The sequence below is a fragment of the Podarcis bocagei genome (assembly GCF_964188305.1).
Source record: "Podarcis bocagei genome assembly, chromosome: 14".
In the NCBI taxonomy this organism is placed as follows: Eukaryota; Metazoa; Chordata; class Lepidosauria; order Squamata; family Lacertidae; genus Podarcis; species Podarcis bocagei.
This window is the reverse complement of record NC_138139.1, coordinates 9,691,856-9,716,427: the sequence shown is the minus strand read 5'-3', so window position 1 is coordinate 9,716,427 and position 24,572 is coordinate 9,691,856. Positions and strand designations below refer to the sequence as shown.

The 24,572-nt window shown below is 46.7% G+C and overlaps 1 protein-coding gene across 2 annotated transcripts in view; it reads left to right on the top strand.

The window, feature by feature from the left end:
• LOC308572795 (uncharacterized protein C15orf39 homolog) overlaps window positions 1-24,572 on the top strand; it is a 43,273-nt gene extending 18,701 nt beyond the window's left edge. Inside the window, exons 2-4 of one of the 2 annotated variants that reach the window (XM_081169188.1) lie at window positions 11,197-14,796; window positions 17,280-17,313; window positions 20,650-20,790. In XM_081169188.1, the coding sequence (XP_081025314.1) occupies window positions 11,244-14,796; window positions 17,280-17,313; window positions 20,650-20,653 (3,591 nt within the window). In that variant the 5' untranslated portion in view covers window positions 11,197-11,243 and the 3' untranslated portion in view covers window positions 20,654-20,790. Of the gene's footprint in view, window positions 1-11,196; window positions 14,797-17,279; window positions 17,314-20,649 lie in introns of both variants that reach the window. The other variant, XM_081169187.1, reaches the window with a different exon arrangement.

Here is a 24,572-nt window from a genome sequence, read left to right as displayed (position 1 = left end):
TAAGGCTTTCCCCAGCAACCGTACTTTTTGGATGTCTGATGCCAGAACTTACAGTTCCAGCTCAGCATGGCAGGATTGGGATGCAAGACATGCCAGCCAAAGGAAAAATAAATGAAGAATACCGAGAAGTACAGAAACCTATGACAGCTAACCATGCAAGCAGGAGATTAATCCTTGGTGAAAAATTTGGTGACCACAAGGCAAGCTTTCTCTGTCTTATATACCAAAGCCATACAAAGTCATAAGCATTTGAGGAACTATGATTCCAGCACAGCAAAAACATAATAAAGTCACCCCAAATGTATCCCACTTTGGACTCCTAACGAGACTCTATCCTGGGCCTCTGGACGAGGTGGAACTACCGGATCTGAATGCAGCAGGGATGGTACCCAACTTCCCATGTCACCAGCTCCAGAGCCAGGTTTTCAAAGTAGCGGAGGAGCCTCAAGCTACCCACAGGGGACACACAGAGGTTGTAGAGAGTGTTTCAGAGATGATGGGTGATGTTCAACTAAGTTTTGTTTGGAGTACACCCTTGAAATTAAGTTAGGTCCGTCTATTTTGAATAATGCATCATTGAATACCACCCAATGTTATGATGCTACATTATGGAGACTGTTATGCAAAGGCAATTCTCTTTCCCCCCATTTTGTGTGCATATATATATATGTGTGTGTTTATTAAAATTTATAATTTAGAGTATTCATTTAAACAACCTTAAAATATCAGTGACTTCCCTTCTCTTTCCATGGTTCATTTTGCATAACATAAATCCCTGCATATTTTACATTATCTAAACAATTCAGTATTCCATTATTACACCCATCAAAACTTATTTACACTGTTGAATTTATCTTAATGCAGCCAACGTTTTCAAGTGTACACAATTTCCCCCCATATATTCAATAAACATTTTCCAATCTTCTCTCAACGTATGCTCTTCTTGTTCTCTTATTCTATATGTTAGATCTGCAAGCTGTGCATATTCCATCAGTTTAAGTTGCCATTCTTCTTTAGTGGGGACCTAGCTCGTTTTCCATTTTTGGGCCAACAAAACACCGGCCACGGTTGTGGCATATATAAATAACCTTTTTTAACACCTGGGAATTTCCGTCTGAATTATCCACAACAAAAAGGATTCTGGGTTGTTTTTTTTTTTTTTTGGAAAAGTGCTTTTAGACATTTTTTTCAATTCATTACTGCCCAATACTCTTTTACCCCTTTACAGGGTAAATATGAATGAACGTACGTTCTTGCAAAGACAACTCTCAGGCTTCAAGTGCAGGTTGATGTAAGATGCAGTTTTTCAGTCCTGTTTGAGTGGAATAAAATATTGGGGGGGGGGGGAGGTAAGCCATACCTTGCATAACCAATCATATGACTCAGTGCATGCACATCATTTGAATGGCAATGCCCATCTAACAACAGCTACGGTTAGTATGCGTATCTAAATTATGATAAATCTAAAGTACATAAAGGTTTCATTATTAATTACTGCCCAATACTCTTTTACCCCTTTACAGGTCTTTACATAGTAAGAAATGCCTTATTTAAGGTATGGGGAAAATACTAAATACTGATGGAACCTAAGACCTCTCAATGGATATCTCCATTAGAGGCTAAGGCCGTAAAGAAGAAAACTATGAGAGGAAACTGGCTAACATATAAGTCACTACTGATAGAAGATGGTAGCCAAATTAAGATTAGAAAATATGAGGAAATTAAAGATCAGCTCTCATGATGGCTAGAATATCATCAACTCCACGAGAACTTCAGACAGGATAAAAAGAATGGATTTGCTAATGAGCCCTCGAGATTTGAAAAGGAATAAGTAAGCATTGTAATAACGTTAAGATAATATCAAGGATGTACCGACTCTTCCTTGACTGAGAAGTCAAGGAGGAAGAGGTTAAGGTAGTTATGATCAGATGGGCCCAGGATATAGGGCGCCCTATACTGCTGAGTGGGTGGGAAAGTCTTTGGAATACAACTATGAAGTTTACTGCGTGTTACAACATCAAAGAAAATATGCTAAAGATGCAATATAGATGGTATCTTACACCATCAAATCTCTCAAAGATGTACAAAAACATAGCGAACAACTGTTGGAGGTGTGGGGAAAGCAATTGAGACATGTACCACATGTGGTGGTCATGCAGAAAGATCAGAGTTTTGGTGTCTTGTCTATGAAGAGCTGAAAAAAATTATGGGGCTAACATTCTTAAAAAAGCCAGAAGCCTTTCTGTTAAGTATTCCAGGCAATGATATACCAAAATTTTTTAGAGAGCTCTTCCTTTATGCCGTGATCGCAGCTCGAATGCTGGTAGCAATGAACTGGAAAGGGCAAAATGTCCCAACTATATCAGATTGGCAAAGTAAGTTACAGGAATAAGTAGAAATGGCAAAAATGACTAATAGTTTGAGAGGCAACTCTAGGCAAGTATTTGTTCAAAAATGGGATAAATAGAAGAAATATTTACGAAAAAATAACAGAAGCATAATGTCTATGGGAGCATTTGAATGACCCTTGTTTAAAGACAAATATGAGGGGGTGGGAAGACAAAAGGTACAAATTGCTGTAGGAATGTGTTAGAAAAAACAAAAAGAATATGATAATAATGATATGTACATTCACTATTAGAATGAGAATATACATCGGGAAATGATAGGAAGTCAAATTTTTAGTTTATTTCATTTAATCTATGTTACTAATCAGGTAAGACATTTAATCTTATGTTAGTAATTAGATAAGAATACAAGAGATACTACAAATACAACCTAAGTTTAAGTTCTGTAAATATGTGGAATATTATTTGTATATGGATTTTGTTTATGCAGTTGTTTTCTTTTTGTATATTCAAGATGATGTACATCATATATGCTATATATGTTATATGAGATTCAGTAAAGCATGAAAAAGAAAGAAAGAATGGCAATACCCATCAACCTGGGGTGTTTGTGTGTGGCCCTCTCAAATATTTTATCAGGGGGCGGGTGAGGACCCCTCATCCCCTAGGAGTTGGCTCCTATGGCAGAAGGTTTTGTTTAGCAGTAAGAAAATAAGGATGTGATGTTGGGGAGTCCAGTCCATGGTTATGCAGGTTCCAGTTTGCCAGGTTCTGGAGCAGTTCCTGCCTGGGTCTTCCACACAAACTCTAAAGAGGCCAGGCCCTGAGGGAGCTTGAGGATGTAGCTTTCTGATGAGTGTATTTCTCATCAGAGAGCCAGTGTGGTGTAGTGGTTAAGAGCAGTGGACTCGTAATCTGGTGAACCGGGTTCGCGTCTCCGCTCCTCCACATGCAGCTGCTGGGTGACCTTGGGCCAGTCACACTTGTTTGAAGTCTCTCAGCCCTACTCACCTCACAGAGTGTTTGTTGTGGGGGAGGAAGGGAAAGGAGAATGTTAGCTGCTTTGAGACTCCTTCGGGTAGTGATAAAGCGGGATATCAAATCCAAACTCCTCTTCTTCTTCTTCATGCCAAATGTTTATTTGGGTTTGTTATAAAGTGGCATTTCTCAACCTTGGGTCCCCAGATGTTTCTGGCCTACAACTCCCATGATCCCTAGCTCACAGGACCAGTGGTCAGGGATGATGGGAACTGTAGGCCAAAAGCATCTGGGGACCCAAGGTTGAGAAAGGCTGTTTATAAAGTATTTTGGTCACCATCCTCGGTGCCAAGAGTACATCTTGCAGCTATCATGATTTCAGACATCTGGGTGGACCAAAACGTTTTGTCTTCTCCTTCGCAAGAAAATAAGAAAAGCTTTGCTGGGTGAGGGCAAAGACCCACCTAGTTCCTCATATTGTTTCACACCGTGGCTGATCAGGTGCTTAGGAGAAGCCCACAACCAGGATGTGAAGGTATTTCTAGAGGAAGGTGCAAGGAACCGTCTCATAAACCTGAGAGTAATGGTGCTAGCCAAGTGAGATCATTGCTAGCTGCAATCTTTCAGGGCTTGATGTTGGGCCACTATGTACTGGTGGCTTGGGCAAAAATACCTTTTGTATGAGTTCAGTAGGTACTGTGCCTACTTATCTCCCTGTGCATATTAAGTGTGTACAGCATGCTGCCTTGCCATGGGCTTGCCTCATTGCATAACAGGCTGGTGGCGCAACTGTGTTCTCATAATGAGTTGCCTCCTGAGAAATGTGTGGTCCAAAGTTACGCCACGAGCAAAACCATTTAAATAAAGTTGCGGTTATCAATGCATTTTTCAATGCATGCAGGACTGCAGCAGGAAAGGGGACTGCCAAAATAAGTGGCCCCATGAGTTCTGACACCGAGAGTGGATGATCTATGGGGTGGGTGGAGTAAACAGGAGAAGTGGATTGCTATGAAAGCATCCCAGGACTTCTGGCTATAGCATGATAGGTTTCTGTCTGCAGGCAATGGATAATAGCAGGGGTAGGCAACCTAAGGCTCAGGGGCTGGATGAGGCCCAATCGCCTTCTAAATCTGGCCTGTGGGTGGTCCGGGAATCAGTGTGTTTTTATATGAGTAGAATGTGTGCTTTTATTTAAAATGCATCTCTGGGTTATTTGTGGGGCATAGGAATTCGTTCCCCCCCCCCAATATAGTCCACCCCCCGGCTGAAAAAGGTTGCTGACCCCTGGACTACAGATATTGTATGTCACACTTAACCCAGGCTGAAAGCCAGTGTGGTATTGTGGTTTGAGTGTTGGGACTAGGAGCCGGGAGGCTAAGGTTCAAAGCTCCATGAAGCCATTAGTTTGCTGGGTGACCCCAGGCCAGTTCCTGGCTGCATTCAGACTACACTTTATTCCATTTTGATAATAATTTTTATTAGTTTTCAATTGCAATCCAATAATGGCCACATTATAACAATACCAATTTATAATACAATTATTAATGCTGACAGTTCAAATACAAAATTAAATAATTTAGATAAGGTGCCCCCCCCACGTGCTAGAATTGATGGCTTGATTATTTGCTGTACAGTGGTACCTCGGGTTACATACGCTTCAGGTTACATACGCTTTAGGTTACAGACTCCGCTAACCCAGAAATAAGAACTTTTGCTTCAGGATGAGAACAGAAATCATGTGGTGGTGGTGCGGCAGCAGCAGGAGGCCCCATTAGCTAGTGGTACCTCAGGTTAAGAACAGTTTCAGGTTAAGAACGGACCTCCAGAATGAATTAAATACTTAACCCAAGGTACCACAGTATTTCTGCATTCCAAAATCTTATTAACTTCCATTACATTCCAGTCATAATAATAATCCCTTGTGCAACAACTGCAGTATTAATAACTTCTATTCGTGTTGACACATTAAATGATTTATTAAACCATGAGTGAGGAACTCAAACTATATCCTTCTTCTTCCTGTGTGTGGCAATTATTCTGTCCGTGGTGCTTCTTCCCGTACTTCATTCCATTTTGGTGACATTTCCTCATCTGAGAATTTCCACGTTTCACGTGATCTTTCTCACGATGCAAAAATCGCCTCTGGAAACCTAGCAAAACCGAGTGGAAGTTTTGCATTTATTTCTATGTTATTTGCTTACGGAAAACGTACGTTTGCAACCCAGCCGACATGGAAAATTGCGAGAGTTTTGAAAATGGCAATTTATTGTAATTCCATACTATGGAATTTGGTGTGTTGGCATTCCAAGGTACATTTTTTCCTGCCATTTAACATTTAGCGGTATGTTGATTTTTATTTTTTTTTAAAGCCACAGTTCCAGAATGGAATGGCTAATGCTTTGTAAAAGGAGCCTTAGAATCTGGGATAGAAATACTAGAATTATAATAGGAAAAAGAAACACAGCAATTCCTGTGTGTGAATGGATTTCCTGTCTCTGTCAGCCTAGTCTACGTCACAGTGCTGTGTGAGGAGAAACACAACACATACCGTATTGGTCCGAATATAAGCCGCACCCGCAAATAAACCGCATCTTTAAAATTCATGGGGGGAAAAAGACAATACCCGAATATAAGCCACTCCCTTTGAATTGGGTTACAGGCTGAAAATTGCTGCGGTTGGTAGACTTGTAACTCCGAGCCAATTTAAGCCCAATTTTGCAAGCCTACAAAAGTTACCGTACAATCGCTAAAATTGCAAATTGCTCTTCAATTGCTACAATTCCACAGGCACTCGCACCCGTAAATGACAAATGAACAGTATCAAGCTCGCAAATCGGCAATAAAACATTTTTTGTTCCGTTTTACCGTACGTCTGTTTCAGCAGCGACATCATAAAAGCCCATTTATGTAAGGTCACGAATTTAAGCCACCCTTTAACTTTTCACGGTCGGAATTTGGGGAAAAAGTGAGGCTTATTATATTCAGGCCAATATGATACAATCCTCCATGCTTTGTTCACCCCCTGCTAAAAAGCTCACTCTGGTCCCTACCAGAGAAGAATGGCAGATTAAGTTGATGGACTATGCCAAAATGGCAAAAATGACCGAAAGAATTAGAAATCAGGAAGACTAAAATTGTAATAAGGAATGGAGAAAGTATATGTACCAGTTACTTGCCTTAAAAATATGTAACTTACCTTCATGTGTAACTTACCTTAAAAACCACTGTAAACAATTAAAATTATTGGTAGGATTGGAATAACACTTACAGTTTAATGTTGAATTTTGGTTATAAAGAAGATTTAATAGATTTGGATTAATAGACAAGATTCAAGAGAGAAAGGTGAATATAAGGACCCACAAAGGGGTGGAGATTCTTCAGAGCTCTCTTTTTATGTTTGTTAATTTTTTTTGTAAATTTCAAAATCTGGAGAAACTAAATAAAATTTATAAAAAACACATACTCTAAGGGTTTCTCGGAGTACAAATAGAAAATATGTGTGGGAAGATGTGGGACGGATTCTGTGTGAAAAGCAATAGAGCCGGGAGGGTTAGTTTGTTGTGACGTGAATTAACTCCACACTCTTGTATCGGTATTCCCCACCCCCACAAACAGATATCTTTCCCCCTTCGTCTTCTGTTTCCTCTCTTGAGCTCAATATATGGCCACTGTATGGAGAGGGGGGCAGGATAGAAGGGAAGAAAGAGCTGCACCTTTATTGATTGTGTAGAAGAATTTCACCTGCTGAAAGGCCTTTTGCACCTGGCTACCCCTTTCTATGGACACCTGTGTGTTTTCCCCAGGGGATGAACAGCAGTGTGTATGTGTGAGTGATGATTATAATTATCATCTTGCACAGATTCAGCATGCAGGTTTCCACTTCAACTCCCCAGATATATTTTTCAAACACACTGTTTTGCCGCAGTTAATAGTTCCAATCCGCGGTGCATACAGCTAATCTCGGTTTGTTATTTGGAGAGAAGTATATAATTAGCATTTCCTTAGGGAGGTGGAAAGGAAAGATAGTTCGCATCCAGCTCTGAACTTTGGAATCTGAGTCTGTTGTACCTTGGCTTAGATGCTGACACAAATCTGGCTATGAATGTGGCTGCTGATTCTGACCTAATTGCATTCTCTTTTTTAAACTGGGGTGCTGATGAGGCAGGTCTCATGGGACCTTACTGTATTTTTCCTTTTTGTGTGTGTGTGTGTGGGGGGAGGAGAATGGGGGTGAGTTAGGGGTCAGAGAGAGTTGATGATCTCAAAGCGCCCGTGGCGCTGTGGTCTAAACCACTGAGCCCAGGGCTTGACGATCAGAAGGTCGGCAGTTTGAATCCCCGCGCTGGGGTGAGCTCCTGTTGCTCGGTCCCTGCTCCTGCCCACCTAGCAGTTTGAAAGCATGTCAATGTGCAAGTAGATAAATAGGTATTGTTCTGGCGGGAAGGTAAACTGCGTTTCCATGCGCTGCTCTGGTTCACCAGAAGTGGCTTAGTCATGCTGGCCACATGACCCGGAAGCTGTCTGAGGACAAACGCTGGCTCCCTTGGCCTATAGAGTGAGATGAGTGCGCAACGCCAGAGTCGTCTGCGACTGGACCTAATGGTCCAGAATTCAGTTGTGGCCAAAGTAGATAATCCATGAAAATTGTGTTACTAATTTATTTGGGAGAATGTAAAGCACACCTGCTAAGCAAAGTGCTTCAGGTGGTTGACAATTTAGGGAAGGGGAGAAATTTGATTCATTGCCTAGCTAGCAGGACCAGTGGTCAGGGATAATGGTGGTCCAATAACAGCTGGTAATCCAAGTTTTTTTTTTTAATAAAAATTTTTATTGGTTTTTCACACTTTATATAAACACAAACAATCCACAATACAAACAAACAAATACATAAACAAACATGTATAATTTCAAATCCTTTTTTCTTAAACCTTACTTCACCGACTTCCCCATACCTCCCCTTTCTGCATCCCAATTTCCAAATTTGTTTCAGCAAATCCTCCCCCTTGAGTTTATCTAATTTTCCCTTATTCTTTTCTTTTACTTAATCTTTTACAGCTGTAGTCCCCTTTTTTCTATAACCTCCACATTTTAGCAGAACGATAGCCCCAACAGAACGATAAACAATTTGTGGAGAGACAATAAACAAATCTTTCCACAATAAACAAATTGCAAGAGCAGAATGTTCTCAATCTTATATTTCTGCTTCCAAACATCTTTTGTCATCGGTGACCAAGTCATGGGATAAGTTTATAACTTGACTAAGATCCTAAGCAGACTTGCTTACTAGCGAATAAGCCTTTTTGAGCTTATTCCCTTGTAAGCAAGTAAGTAGTAAATGGGACTTCACTTCTGTGTAGACATGCACAGGATTGCTCTGTCAAAGTAGTTTCTATCTGAGTTGTTTACCTTCTGCAGACTCAGAGGCCTGGATGAGAGCAGGTGTTGACTGTAGCCTGGAGGAGAGCAGGTGTTTGAGGTCAGATTTGAAATTTTCAAGAAAAATAGAGGAACCTTTAAGAAGTGCCTCCTTCCTAATGTGAGAATCCCAAATCCCAAACGGTTTAGTGGTGACTCTGCATTTGCTGAGAAGCCTGAAATGTTTAGTTCCTAGACATTTTTGGCTCCTGCCAAGGAATCACGCAGGGACCTAGTGCTGTCTGACGGTTCCTTCTTAGTTGGTTGTTTTACTGACTTTCTGACTTAAGCGAATGTGTAACTGCAAAGATGTGAATGCAGGGGGACCACTTAAGTGATGCAAGATTTGAAACAGGAGCCAGCATGGCTTAGAGCTTGTTTCTCTCTTAAGTCAGGCTCCCTTCTCCCTCCTCTTAACCCCCTCTGCAAAAGTTATTGTTTGCTTTGAAAAATCAGAGTATGGACCAGTGGGATCACCAACAAAATGTATTAGTGTAGAATGCTCCTGTTTTACATTCCAGCCAGCTCTATCCTTTTCTAGGGTATTTCATTCTCCCTGGTTTTCCATCTCCCCACCCCAAAAGTCAACCAGCGTACCATGCCCACTGGGCATGTTCAGCCTTTTCTATTTTCCAAGAAGCAAGAGACACCATGAAGGTATCAAGGACACCTTCCAGCCAGGCAAAAACCCTCAAGGTATAAATTTGTTCCTATGCAAATGATGGCAGTTTGCATTGGGAACTTTTTCACCAGAGGGTGAATTTAGCATGTTTATTTTATTTGTATTTAGTGAACAAAGCTACAAAAGTCAAAACTGCCATGCTTCCCAAATATTGCATTGGCCAAATATAGCATTTGTTCACTAAATACAAATACAGTGGTGCCCCGCAAGACGAATGCCTCGCAAGACGGAAAACTCGCTAGACGAAAGAGTTTTTCGTTTTGGAGGTGCTTCGCAAAACGAATTTCCTATGGGCTTGCTTCGCAAGACAACAATGTCTTGCGAGTTCCTGCTGGTTTTCCCCCCTCCCCCCTTTTTCTAAGCCGCTAAGCAGCTTATCAGCTGATCCGATCAGCAGATAAGCCGCTAAAAGCCGCTAATAGCGCTAATAGCGCTAATCCGCTAATCCTTCAATGGGCTTGCTTCGCAAGACGAAAAAACCGCTAGACGAAGAGAATCACAGAACAGATTCTTTTCGTCTTGCGAGGCACCACTGTAAAATAAACATGCTAAATTGACCAGTTAGCGTAGCACTCTGAGAATTTCCACTTTCATGTTTTGTTTCATTTTTTTTTTTAAAAAACCCCAGTTTCTAGTCCTTAAGACAGTGGATGTATCTTGAAAATGTGTGGATCATGCCAGATGAATCTGAGCAGGTTTACTGTAGGGGACTTTGTCACCCTACTTAATACTTTTGCCCCTTGGGGGGCTATGGGAAATAAAGCAGAATGAAATTATGAAAGATGAAATGAATGTGTACATTTATGATTGATTCCTCCCCCCTTTTAAAAACTAATCTTCCTCGATAAATGTTTTCTATACAAAATACTGCCAGGTTAAAAAAACCACAGGAGCTTGGTAGATAGCCAAGCAATTCCTCTGTTATATTGTAGTGAAAAGGGGATTTCCTCTTTCAGTTCCTGAGCAGCTGGCTCTGTGTGCCCTCTGCTGGAAAGATGTCAGATCTATCTGCAACCTTTTCAGTTCAAAAGAAGAAGAAGAAGATGAAGATGACTGTGGTGTATGAAATCTGGAATGGAGTGGGAAAAATGCAAGAGAGAATTTTCTCCTTCTCTCATGATTTTCCCAGTTTGGTGACATAACCAGAGAACTCTATTTGCAATAGGTTATATACCCCCAATGTTTTACATAGTCAAACAGGGAGACAACACACTGTATTTTTCACTCTATAAGACGCACCAGACCATAAGACGCACCTAGTTTTTGGAGGAGGAAAACAAGAAAAAAATATTCTGAATCACAGAAGCCATAATAGCAAGAGGGATCACTGCGCAGCGAAAGCAGCGATCCCTCTCACTGTTCTGACTTCTGGGATAGCTGCGCAGCCTGCATTCACTCCATAAGACGCGCAGACATTTCCCCTTGCTTTTTAGGAGAGAAAAAGTGAGTCTTATAGAGCGAAAAATACGGTAATTCCCTCTGTTTCTGAGGTTGAGGCTGTGAGTGCTGTTGCTTGTGTCTCTAAAATGGCATCACCCACTTGCAAGAAAGAAGCACCAGCTATGTAGGGATAGGTAACGCTGATGGCTTCCAAGTATTTTGGGGCTACAGCTCTCCTGGGCCCCAGCCAGCATGGCCAGGGATGAAGATGGGAATTGTGGTCCATCAACATCTGGAGAGCCTTGGTGTACAGATGACTGCCATGCGAGCAAAGAAAACAGTGTGGTAGGCTTGGATCCCTGATTGTTTGCCTTTTCTTTCGTCCCCTTGCAGAGAATCCAGAGTGACTCTCCAAGACCGGAGGTGGTGAGGGCAGTGTAATGGCTGAGAAGCGACGTTTGGAGCCACTCGGGGCCCTGAGTTACAGCAAGCACCCTCGACTGGAGGTGGAGGCAGGCCATGTTCTCTCGTCGGGTTTGTGCCGGTCGAGCGCCCTGCCTGGCTACACCTCAGACAACCATTACAGCTACAAGGGATCATGCTTTGCCTACCCGCTTCAATGCCACGAAGGGCCCAAGTCTTTGTCTCCCTGGACTCCCACCGAGACCTACGCCCACTGCACGGGGGCTGCGGCCAGCCACCCCCCGAGGACAGACAAAGCCCTGTGCATGCTGTACAGACAGGAAGCAGAAAGTTTTGGGGCACGGGGTCAAATTTCCGGGCACGAGAAGGCTGGCAGCAAGTGCATGACTGCTCAGGAGAAGCTGGCCAACTACATGGGCCATACAGGACTCGCTCAGCAGGCCTGGGTGCACAGCTACCCGGCACAGCATTCTCCCCGAACAGCGGCAGGTTTCTCGACTCTGGCGGTGCCGAAACCGGTGTACCGGAACCACAGTTACTGCCCCGAGTCCGGCTACAGCCCGAAAGGCTCCCTAGCCTTGGGGATGCAGGTAGAGAGCATGCCCAAGCAGCCGGCGGGAGCAGAATGGGCTCTGCCACCGTCTGGACACCCGGTTCACTTGGAGAGGGCTGGTTGCGGCACAGCCGTGCCCCCCAAATCGGTGGTTTCTGAATCGGGTTACCTGCCGTCCCACCAAGGGTCCAAAGACACTTCTGTGAGCCCTGTTGGCTTTTCGCCATTCCGCAAAGTGTTTGAGAAATGCCAGGCCACATACCACAGCCCGCCGAATATCCCTGAGACTCATGGCGGAAGTCCTCGCAAACATGCCTGGTCAAAGCTACCTCCTGCTACCAGCCCACTGGCCAATCCCCAGAACCTGATGTATCAAGAGAGGTCACCTGCATGTTACCCGCTCACTTCCTACCCACTGACTTCACACGAACAGATGCTGTTGTACCACCAGAGCTGTGTGCAGGCGGAAAAACCCAATTCCCTCTTTGCTCTGCCAGCCTGCAAAGGCTTTGCCTCTCCAGGCCGCGAAGATCCCCAGCTTCTCCCAGGATCGTACTTAACACCGCAGAGTTATTATCCTAGTCACTTGGACAGCTATATCTACAGATCACTTGGTCCTCCTCCTGCGGCAACCCCGCCCAGCCACCAGCCTTTTCGGGAACATGAGCCCCAACCAAACGCGAGGACCAAAGCAGACTTGGTGCACGAGGCTCCCATCTCTAGCTGCACCCTGTCGGAGAAGGCTTCGTATTGTGGCTCTTTCCCCAGCAGAGATGGCCTTCCGGATTGTCGCGAGGGCGATCACGTTGCCAAGCTAAGCAATGAGAACATTCCAAGTCAATGGGCAACTCCTCAACGCCAGCCTTCGCAGATGCACCACCCTGCAGACAGATTGCCTGGCTTCCTTAGTCGGTTTCGGTCCATGCAAGAGGCTGCCTGCAGAGCGGGTCTGAGCCATTCGGAAGAGGCCAACGCTAAGGGAGAGGAACTCTGTGATGCACCCAGAAGGTCCGCTTTAATACCTGAAGCCAAGAAAAGGAACCTCTGGGCTTGCAAAACTGAATCGGGGAAATGCATAGTGATTTCGGACAGTCCAGTTGCGTCCCATGACTCCTGCGTTAAAGGAGATCTCCTCCAAAACATCCTTGAGGATTCCGGTTCCTCATTCCCAAGTATGCTGCAGCCATCAGAGGACAAAGGAAGGGGTGCTAAAAGACCCGAGGAACCCCATCCCTCTTCTTCCCCTCCTATGCCGGTTATCAACAACGTCTTTAGCTTGGCGCCTTACCAACGTTACCTGGCTGATTCCGAGTCAGCAGAGATTTCGCTCTCTAAAAGCTGTCAAACCCAGGAGACTTCTTTTGGTAACTCAGGCAAATGCATGGAAGTTCAGAGCCCACCGCAGCCAGACCCTGGACGGTCAGGGGAAGTGTCTCAGGCACCGCTGCCCGGAAGGAAAGAAACCGTTTGTGATATGATGGCAAAAGTTGCTAAAAGGGAGCCAAGCAGAAACTGTGCTGGGGTTGTGAGAGGGCGTGAAGATTATGCTGGGACTTGGGAGAGCTGCCGGGTCAAATGCTTGCCTCCCAGTGGACCTGCGCCCAGTCACCAGGCCCCACCAGCTTGTATAAATGGCAGTGCTGAGGCCAGAGAAGACCATGCCCTGGATCTCAGCTTTAAAACAGAAGGCTTGGCAGAAGTGCCCAGTCTTCAGAGGTCACCTGGGAAGATGGAGGCTGTTGAAAGGGAAAGTTCAGAGAGCAAAGGGAAGGAGGCGAGCGAGACTTTGCCTAAGAGGCAGGAGATTGTGCAGGAGTCTAATGTGCAAATGGCAGAGTTGGCCGGGAAAAGTGGCCCTGCGGGAAAGAGCAGTTTTCACAGCTCTTCGGCATTCTTGTACAAAAAATTCAAAATCCAAAAGTCGCATGCAGCTGGGCGAGGTTGTGCAGTGCAACAAGACTCTTCCTCCTTGCAGCCGAGCTCCCATGTGTTTGTTAAGGCCAGTGATGTCTCTACATTGCGAGAAGGCTCTGGACAAGCAATAGATCTGCAAAGCAACCCACTAGTTCAGCAAAGCCTCCTGCAAGTGGCGACTCAGCAAAACACGCCTCCGGTTCAGCAAAGCCTTCCCTATGCAGCGACTCAGCAAAACACGCCTCCGGTTCAGCAAAGCCTCCCCTATTCAGCGACTCAGCAAAACACGCCTCCAGTTCAGCAAAGCCTCCCACACGCGGCGACTCAGCAAAACACGTCTCCGGTTCAGCAAAGCCTTCAGCAGGCGGTGACTCAGCCCGAAACTCACCTCTTGCCACAGAATTGCTTTAATGTTAAGCTGCCAGATGCTTCAAAAGCCCCACCTCCTAGTGCACCTGCTGCGTCTCCTGCCCTGGAAGAGACCGGTGCCTCGCTTTCCACCAGCAGTGAATTGCCCGATAAGCAACATTCCCCCAGGCAGCATTTCACTGCCTTGCATACTTCGATCTGCGCCATCATTTCCTGCTCCGTGTCTACCTCCGCTCCAGAGCTGCTCAAGGAGTGGCTGGAGAAGACCAAGTCCAAAGGGGATCGCCAAGGGAAGGCAGTAGGGTCAGCGAAGCACAAGAACGGCTCGAAGTTTTCTGAAGCTCCGACGCCTTCCAAGGGCAAGGAGATCTGGCTGGCTTTCAAGGACATGGCGCTGTTCCTTAACAAACTGCTGTCTCAGCTGGAGGCCATCCTGTTTACTCGCAGGTGCCCCTTTCCTCACGTGATCCGAGCGGGCACCATCTTCATCCCCATCCACGTGGTGAAGGAGACCCTCTTCCCCAACCTGTCCAGCTCCTCTGTTGACCATGTGCTGCAGGACCACAGGGTGGAGCTACGTCCCACAACCTTATCTGAGGAGAGGCTGCTGAGGGAGCTGGAGCTAAAGAGTTGCACCTCCCGGATGCTGAAACTGCTGGCCTTGAAACAGCTGCCCGATATCTACCCAGACCTTCTGAACCTCCACTGGCACGACTGCGTCAAGCAACAGCTTGGTAAGTGCAGCTAACGGTGGCATGCAACCTGCTTTTCAGCAAGGAGCTCTCTCTACCCTCTCTACCTCTACCCTGAAGCAAAATGATATCTCTGCTGTACTCTTGGGTTTTCGTGCCTGCGCTCAGCTGCTTCTCGTTTGGCATGGATGCTATTCTTGTGAAGTCTAGGCATTTGCATGACTGTGAATGTGACGTGTAGGATGGGAGCTCTTGTCTAGTTCAGAATCTGGTGGGGTGTGGGTGCAAATATCTCGGACCATTCCAGCCTCTTGATTTGGATAGGGCAGAATGGAGCAGGTTTAGGCTTCAGGGAGGTCAGCAGAAGGAATGGTGAAATTGTTAGGGGAAGGGGGAAATCTCTGTGTGTGCATATGCATACGCACATCCTTGAGCTGGAAAAAATAGAAACAGGCCGAGGGAGCCGGCATTTGTCCACCGACAGCTTTCTGGGCCATGTGGCCAGCATGACTAAACGGCTTCTGTTGCAATGGAACACCATGACGGAAGCCAGAGCGCATGGAAACGCTGTTTACCTTCCCGCCGCAGTGGTATCTATTTATCTAGTTGCACTGGTGTGCTTTTGAACTGCTAGGTTGGCAGGAGCTGGGACAGAGTAACAGGAGCTCACCTCGTCACAGGGATTCGAACCGCCAGCTTTCCGATCAGCAAGCCCAAGAGGCTCAGTGGAGTTCCACAACCCCATAGTCACCTTTGACTGGACTTAACCATCCAGGGGTCCTTTACCTTACCTTTACCTAAAGAGAAACATTTCTACCTGTCAGAATTATAAAACCATAGAATTGTAGATGGAGTTGGAAAGGAGGCGGGTGGTGCTGTGGTCTAAACCACTGAGCCTCTTGGGCTTGCCGATTGGAAGGTCAGCAGTTTGAATCCCCGTGATGGAGGGAGCTCCTGTTGCTCTGTCCCAGCTCCTGCCAACCTAGCATTTCGAAAGCATACCAGTGCAAGTAGATAAACCTGTACTGCTGTGGCGGGAAGGTCCAGGGGTCCTTTACCTTTACCTTCTTTTTTTTTTTTAGTCCAATCCATGCAATGCAAGAATCTCCACTAAAGCATCCATGACAGATGGCTATCCAACCTCTGCTTAAAAACCACCTAGGAAAGCCCACCACCTTCCGAGGAAGCCAATGTGGTGTAGTGGTTAAGAGCTGTGGACTTGTAATCTGGTGAACCGGGTTCGCTTCCCTTGCTCCTCCTCATGCTGCTGCTGGGTGACCTTGGGCCAGTCACACTTCTCTGAAGTCTCTTACCCCCACTCAACTCACAGAGTGTTTGTTGTGGGGGAGGAAGGGAAAGGAGAATGTTAGCTGCTTTGAGATTCCTTCGGGTAGTGATAAAGCGGGATATGAAATCCAAACTCTTCTTCTTCTTCCTACAGTCAGAAAGTTATTGAATGCAACACCCACTGCACACCAGGATATTCCGTCTGCTCCCTAGCCTTGGGGATGCAGGTGAAAATCATGCCCAAGCAGCCTGCAGGGGCAGAATGGGCTCTGCCACCGTCGGGATACCTGGTTCTCGTGGAGAGCCCCGGTTGCAGCATGGCCGTGCCTCCCCCACCCCCCCGCCGGTGGTTTCTGAATCTGTTTTCCTCCCATTATACCAAGGGTCCAAAGACGCCGCCGTGAGCCCGGTGGGCTTTTTTGCCTTTCCGCAAAGTGTTGAATAATATCCCCGAGGCTCATGGTGGAGGTGCCAGGTTCAGTCCCCAGCTAAGGGATCAAAGAAGCGGCTGATAGGAAAGACGTCTGCCTGAGCCCCTGGAGAGCTGTTGCCAGCCAGAGCAAGCAATACTGGGCTAAGTGGACAATCTGACCTTGTAAAAGACAGCTGTCTATATCCACGTGTGTGTGTGGGGGAGGCTATTAGGGGCTGGTGGCCCTATTTGTGCTGCTCACCGATCCTAGCACCCCGCATTACACTTCATGTGAACGCTGCATCCCCTAAGAGCTCCTTGGATCCCCCATAGCCTCACGGCTCTTCCAAGCCTGTCCCCCCTCCTCATGACAAATCCAGGCACTACAACTCCTCACACAGGGGGTGTGCAATGGCAGCCTAATGTGTGTACAGTGGAACCTCTGTTTACAAGGTTCTGGAAGACCGCTCGACTTCCGAAACATTTGAAAACCAAGGATCAATGGGCTGGCTGCCAAGTCAATGGGGAAAAAATATGAAAAATGCGCCTCGGAAGCTGTTTGACTTCTGAGGCACGTTCGAAAACGGAAGGGATTACTTCCGGGTTTTTGGCGTTCAGCTTCCGAATCGTTCTGCTCCCAAGATGCTCAAAAACCGAGGTTCCATTGTATGTATATATTTGGAGAGAGAGAGGGCACAGTCTTTTTTTGCAGAGGGGGTTGTCACCCTTAGATTAGCTCCAACCAAACACCCAGTGCCAGCCAACTTTATGACTGACCCTTTCACTAACACACCAGATGATTTTGCGTAACTTTATTTTTTTCCAGGTCCCACTTCACAGGCTGTCCTGCATACCTCCAAGTAGGTATCTGTTCTTTGTGTGGGTTTATGTGGTGTACAGCTGCTTATAGTGGTGGAGACCAGCTGGTGGCCCCGGCCTCTGGACCTCCAGGGGTGCTTGGACTCCCAACTCCCATAATCCCCGACCAGCAGGTATGCTGGCTGGAGCTGATGGGAGTTGCAACCCCTACCAGGAATGGTGGGGTTTGTAGTTCAGCAACAACTGGAGGGCCAAATGTCCCCCCTGCACTTACCCTATGTAGTAGAGCCTATGCTTTGCTTGCTGAAGGACCCTGGCTTTGATCCCTAGCACTGGGATGGCGAAACCCCTAGCACTGGGATGGGTGTACTCTTAATGTTGCTGGATTCCAGCTCCCATTAGCCCCAGGCAGCATGACCCAATAGGCAGGGGTAGTGGGAAGTTTTAGCTTCAAAGGTAGCGAGTGCTGAAAAATACACACACACACCCCAGTCCTAACACTGTAGTGATTCATCACTGATCAGAGTTAAATGGACTAGTGGCTGGGTTCAAGGCATCTTGGTTCAAGGTGTCAGAGAGAGAGAGAGAGAGAGAGAGAGAGAGAGAGAGAGAGAGAGAGAGAAGGGGCTGGTGGAAGAAGTCAGAAAAGCAGATTCCTGCCTGCCTTTGGCCTCACCCTCTGCCAACCAGCTGCCCCTGGCAGATTACCCTCAAGGCAATGCAGCCCTTAAGAGAAAGACGTGCCCCACCGTCTGCCCTGGAATGATGCTACTCTGGCGCTTTGTGAAATTTTGAATGGTAGTGCATGGCCAACCTTGTTGTGGGGGTGTCCCTGAGCAGGCTGTGGTGGGCCCTGTCCCAAGGGGCTGGGGCTGCGGCAGCTGTCCCAAGGTGCCAGATGACGATGCCAGCCTTGCTTGAAAACATACTTTGAACCTCGCTGTTCCTGTGTGAATTGCCTGGAGCAGAGATGGTCGGCTTGCAGCCACCTCGGCATGTGTGCGCCAGTCGCCTCGTCGCTCAGCAGGCGAAGGGTGCTGAAGAAATCAATTGGAAAATGCAAGTGGTGATAAGCTGTCCTAAAGCATTATATATCAGGGACTGGGCAGAGGAGGAATGGTGGAGATCACCTCCCAAGCCTGTCCCTTCCAGAGAAGAAGAAGACAGTTCAGAATTACAACAGGTGTTTGAGCAAGAACACAGCTCAGAGGCAGATGAGGGGGAAAGCTGGGAAATAGTGGGAGAGGAGGAGGAGGAGGAGGAAGAAGCACCAAGCGGGGGGATGACAGCTGGCACACACAGTCCTTTTGGAAAGCATTCCTACTGCCCCCCGAACCTGGCAAGCATTGAAAGTAGGAGAGCAAAGAGCTCAAAGGCAGAGGGCCTTTTTCAGCACCTGTAGTGATGATGCATGAGTAAGTGGGAGAGACGGAAGGGTGGAGACTCACTCGGGACAACGCCATTATTCCTGGAGGCAGCATTCCTAAGCCTCTCTCTGTGAATTTTGAATAAAAAGCACATGGTAAGAACTTTTGCTTGTCTTATTCTTTCCTGGCAATCCGCTGTGGGGGTTGGTTCCTCTGCCACCTGACATGAGCACTGCAAGTGTGGGCATCAATGGGTGCCACCTCTGTGATGGAGATTTCAAAAGGCTGCAGTGATGCTGTTATCCTGGAGTCTGCACTCTTGCTTACGAACGTGGATGGGGAATTAGTGGCCATCCCAGGTACAGTGGTGCCCCGCAAGACGAATGCCTCGCAAGACGGAAAACTCGCTAGACGAAAGAGTTTTCCGTTTTGGAGGTGCTTCGCAAAACGAATTTCCTATGGGCTTGCTTCACAAGACGACAATGTCTTGCGAGTTCCTGCTGGTTTTCCCCCCTCCCCCCCTTTTTCTAAGCCGCTAAGCCGCTTATCAGCTGATCCGATCAGCAGATAAGCCGTTAAAAGCCACTAATAGTGCTAATCCGCTAAACCTTCAATGGGCTTGCTTCGCAAGATGAAAAAACCGCTAGACCAGGGGTCTGCAACCCGCGGCTCCGGAGCCGCATGTGGCTCTTTTACACCTTTGCCGTGGCTCCAGGGCAGATACTAGCGAGGGGAGGAGGCGCATTGTGCGCCCCGACACTCCCCACTGTGGCGGGCGCTGTTCTGGCTGTGGTGTCGCATGGGGGCAGTGCATGCGTTAGTCACGCACTGTCCCAACGTCACCTTCCCGCCCGCCTGCCTGCTACATTGTAAGGGGCATGTACGCTGGTCACTGCATTGAAAGGGGGCATGTACGCTGGTCACTGTTTTGAAGGGGAGTGAAGAACACACACACAAAAAGGTAACTTGTTGATTTAACGTTTATTTCTATGAGGAGGAGTAATTCTGAGGGGTCAAACAAAGAAATAATAAAAAAGTGACAAAAAGTTATTTTTTATTGATGGGTTTTGCGGCTCCCAGTTTTTTTTTCCTTCGGAAACGGGTCCAAGTGGCTCTTTTTGTCTTAAAGGTTGCAGACCCCTGCGCTAGACGAAGAGAATCACAGAACGGATTCTTTTTGTCTTGCGAGGCACCACTGTATTTGCTGGGCCACAACTCTTATCAAACCCTGACCATTGGCCAAGCTGGCTAGAGCTGTTGAGAGTGTGGAGTTCAGCAACATCTGGAGAGCTCCAGGTTCCCCAGCTGTGTGCTCAAGAACAAGATTCACTTGACCCCCAGTTTCTTTGCAAGGAAACCAGTATTCCATTGCAAATTGTCCAATGTACTCCAGTTGACCTTCTTCCCTCTCCATGGCTTAAGAGGATCCTTGCAGGAGCTAGATCAGGTGTACAGTCCCACCTAGGGTCATGGGGGGCACTGTGGTCTAAACCACTGAGCCTCTTGGGCTTCCCGATTAGAAGGTCAGTGGTTCGAATCTCTGTGACGGGGTGAGCTCCCGTTGTTCTGTCCCAGCTCCTGCCAACCTAGCAGTTCGAAAGCATGCCAGTGCAAGTAGATAAATAGGTACCGCTGCGGCGGGAAGGTAAACGGCGTTTCCATGCGCTCTGGCTTCTGTCACGGTGTTCCATTGGGCCAGAAGCGGTTTAGTCATGCTGGCCACATGACCTGGAAAGCTGTCTGTGGACAAACTGTCTCCCTCGGCCTGAAAGCGAGATGGGCACCGCAATCCCATAGTCACCTTTGACTGGACTTAACCATCCAGGGGTCTTTTACCTTTTTATCTACAGTCCCACCTACTGGGGGAGTCCAGGTGAGAGTCTGTTGCATCTTCTGAGTGAAGGCTGTGTATTTTCTGATCAGGTTATAGGACTGCGATGGATGGTTGTCTGTTGAGGGCGCAGACACTAATTTGGCTGAACGTTTATTATTAATTTTCTGTTTCCACAGGTGATCTTGCAGAGGAGAGCCCAAAGATGGACACTGAAGCTTTATCACCAGACGTCTTGAAGTCAACAGATGCAACCAGATGTTTACAGGGTATGACAGCCCAGTCTCTCACCCAACACTTCGCAAGGAAGCATAAGCAAGGCAAAAAATATAGATTGGCTTCTTGTTTGCCCTCCAAGACCCGCCATCAAATAGATGATGATATGTCTCAGGGACCCTCCTCACCTTCTATCCAAAGGGATGCTGCATTAAAGGGAGCAAAGTTGCAGCCTGAGAAAGACTCTGCCACTGTGGCCTTGAAGACCAAAGGACTGCCGCTTCACCCTAAAACTGCGGAGCAGCTTTTGCCAGCCCTTAAACTCCCCGGGGCTCTTAAGGTGAAGCTGGCCAAATCAGATGACAGGAAAACAGCCAGTACCTCAAAGGGTCTCCATCACTGTAAGAAATCTATGGTCCACATCAAATTCCAGAACGCCCTTCGAGATATCCAGGGGCCACCAGCCCCAAAAGCTGCCCGCAAGAAGAGGAGAAAGCAGCCTTCAGTGCTCCTGAAGAGGTTCAGGCACCGGGCACCGGGTGGTACGAAGGCCTACGCTTTGCCCCCTCAGTATCCGGACCTTGTTGGCAAGCGGATCAGGCACTTGTACGAGGAGAAGGACAAGACAGAAGCGTGGTACCCAGGATTGGTGGTGCGGATTCACAAATACCACAAGAACCCTCTGAAGACAGTTTACGCGGTGCAATATGACAGTGAACCAGAGTGGCAATATTACCTCGAGATTTTGCAGGACTATAAGAAAGGCTGGTTGGAGGTGGATGAGTGAGTGAGTGTGTGTGTTTGGTGTGGGTGGGAAGAGTGAGATAATGTCAAATTGGGTCATCCTGCTGGCAGATTGGAACCCCATTAGCAAGGTGCCTGAAAGCATAGCTATGTTCCATGGTCCTGGGCATCTCCCAGGCCCAATCTCCATGCTTTGGAGAGGCTGATGAGGACTCTCTCCAGATATTCCTCTGGTGGCGTGGAGCCCACCAAATACCACAGGGCTCCACATGTCTTCAGGAAACCTTGGCATAGTGTGGTAGTTTGTGGTGGCAGCCATGTCAAAGGAGGAACATGGGAACAGGACCTAAAGTTCACAAGATGGCTTCTGTGCTCTTCCTCCCGGCACCAAAGCACACTGCGCTTGCTGCTGAAGGAGGCAGCTGGCTACTGGTCTTTAAAAACTCCTCAGTTCAGGGTTGAGGTCCAGGTTTGAGGAAGCCCTTGGTCTGCTTGCTGCTGGTGGGCCTCCTCTTGTGTTGGTGAGCACCAGCAAGTATAGCTGGCCGCAGTGACAGACAGCTGTCACCCTCTAAATTTCCCACAGTGCTCCAGAGTGACAGCAGGTCAGGGGCATTGTGGGAAAGGAAAAGCTGCCTGGCACTGCTCAGAGGGCCAGCGAGAAAAAAGGAGGTGTGGATCCCTGGATCCCTTTCAAACCATGAGACTTCCGTCTATTCTGAAATGGTCCAGAGACAATTCTTAAGCAATTGCCAGTTTGGGTGCTGGAGAGAAAAGATTTTGCTTGGCAGTTTGTAGTTCATTCTCCTTCCTGCTGCCTCAACACCCATGACAAAAAGAGTGAATTCAGCATTACTGGTCCAGGGGCATAAGAGGGCAGTGAACTTCAGCTGTGACCACTGGCCCTATTTGCTCACCTTGGTGAACAATAGCTAATGGTTCATTGTGAACACATTGATTTTAGCTGCTCTGCTACCCCTTGCTGTTGCAAGGAGAGGAACAAACCGTGATCCCTGGCTCAACATTCTTGCCAACTAAGTCAGAGTAGATTCATTGAAATAAATGGACTTAAGTCCATTAATTTCAGTGGCTTGGCTTTGAATTGGACTAGCACTGGATCCAAGCCTATGTCCAGGTCAAGAACTATGGTTTGTTTTGTTCAAAAACCAACCACGGTCAGCACCTGAGGTTTGTTCATAGCTTACCTCTCGGGGGTTTGCTTGAGTGGAAAAAAAGACCGCTATTCCATAGTTCAAGACATAATGCTATGCCCAGAATCATCAGTTTGTTTCTCCCAATGGGGTGGAAGAAAGCAGCCCAGATCATCACGTTTGCAGTAAAAACCTTGGTTTGCCACAAATTGTGGATTGGGCCTGCAGTTCTGTTGATTTGCTTGTTGAGGCAGCAGGCAAGACTGGTGGGTGGGTGGAAGAGAGGAACGGATCCTTCAGCATGGAGGCAGGAGCTGTTGCTGTACTAGCAGCTGCTGCTTCTTCCTGCTTTCTTGAGGCCTCCAAAAAGTGATGAGCAGCACCTTTCGGGAGTCCTGCCTCCCCCACTGGCATTGCAGAAAGGGCTGCATTTCATGGGTTTCCTTTTCCTGTAGATGAATTTCACTCATGGGAGGTGCCATGCTACCTACCCGACTCTGGTTCCTTTTCTTTTTTTGATGCCTTTCTTGCCAAATTCACTTGCTCAAACCATGCAGGTGAGGTGGAAGCCCAATTTTCTGAGTTACTGAATACGCCGTCCATACAACAATACGTATGGATGCAAAGTATCACCGCACATAGAAAGCTAGCACACCATGGTTCTATTTCCCCCTGATGTGCTACTTTTCTAAGTGCGGCAGGTTTTTCCTTTCCTTTTTAGGCTGGAGATTTGTGAAGCATTCAGTCTTGGTGGCCTCCACCCGTCACCATCAGAAGAGAATCAGCCTTGGAAATAACTTTACCATTTCACCTGCTTTCTGTGATAACAATGACCCATGCTTAATTCTAATGGGGACCACTTGATACATTTTTTTTTTAAAAAGAGTTTCCTTCCTGTTTTTTTTTAAAAAAAATAGAAGACAGGTTTGAAAAGTCCTGGTTTCTCCATAACGTCAGTGGGGACATGGCTCCTGTACTTAAAAGTTTGGGTTTTTTGCGGCTTAAACTACCACATTTTAGAAATGTGACAGCTTGGCCTTTATAAGGAGTTGCTGCTGCCTTCAGATCTATTTTTTTTTATTAAAGGCTTCAAATTTGGTACTTTATTTTTGTGCAAGTTTTCAAAGCAGTTCTTGGTACTGTTTGTGGACTTAAGATCTTTTTTTTTTAAGAAGCTCTTGTGTATATTAAAGGGAATCGGAAAGGAAAGTATGAATGACAGATTAGCTCTGTCATGTGCGAATCGTCCAAGACACCTAAAGATGTGTTTGTGCTGGTGGCAAAATTACTGTTCTGAAAAAGAGACGTGAGGCAGTTATGGAAGATAGTTTTAAGGCAGGACTGTGGTGCTGCCCAGATATTCTTGGGCTGCAATTCCTATCCGTTCCTGACCATTGGCCATTCTATGAGAGTTGGGTGTCTAACAGCAGTTGGCCCTCCCTGCCACACATTGAAACTTGCAGCGGACTGGAAGGCTTTGGATATGACAAAGTCCCTTTCCAGCCAGCTCCGGACAGAATTCAGAGACTAGATGTGTGTATAGAACACAACACCGCAAGCTGGGTCACAGAGGAAGCGATTTATCTTAAGCAAATCTTAGGCGAGGGATGCACTGCGACGCCCCTTGTGCTCATGTGATAGTATCTAGAGGCAGCACCGCTTGCCATTTTCTCCTTGTTATTTTTGCTGTTATTATTGTTGTTAATATTATTATTTCCGTGGTGCACTGAGTATGCAGATCGGTTTGGAAAGGGGAGGGAGAAAGCCTGCTATTTCCCCATCTTGCAGTCCTGCCAGACGATTTAAAAAGGGGTCTTTTCTCCACCTCATTTAAGTACTGTGCAACCATTTGGAAACAAGTGTTTGATACTGTATATTTTGTACAGAGTTCCAATGAGAGCACCTTGGCCTTTTTATTTAAATAAAAAAAGTTTTGTAAGGATACAATTTCTAAGTGGTGCTTCACCAAGATTAAAATGTCTGTTTTGGAA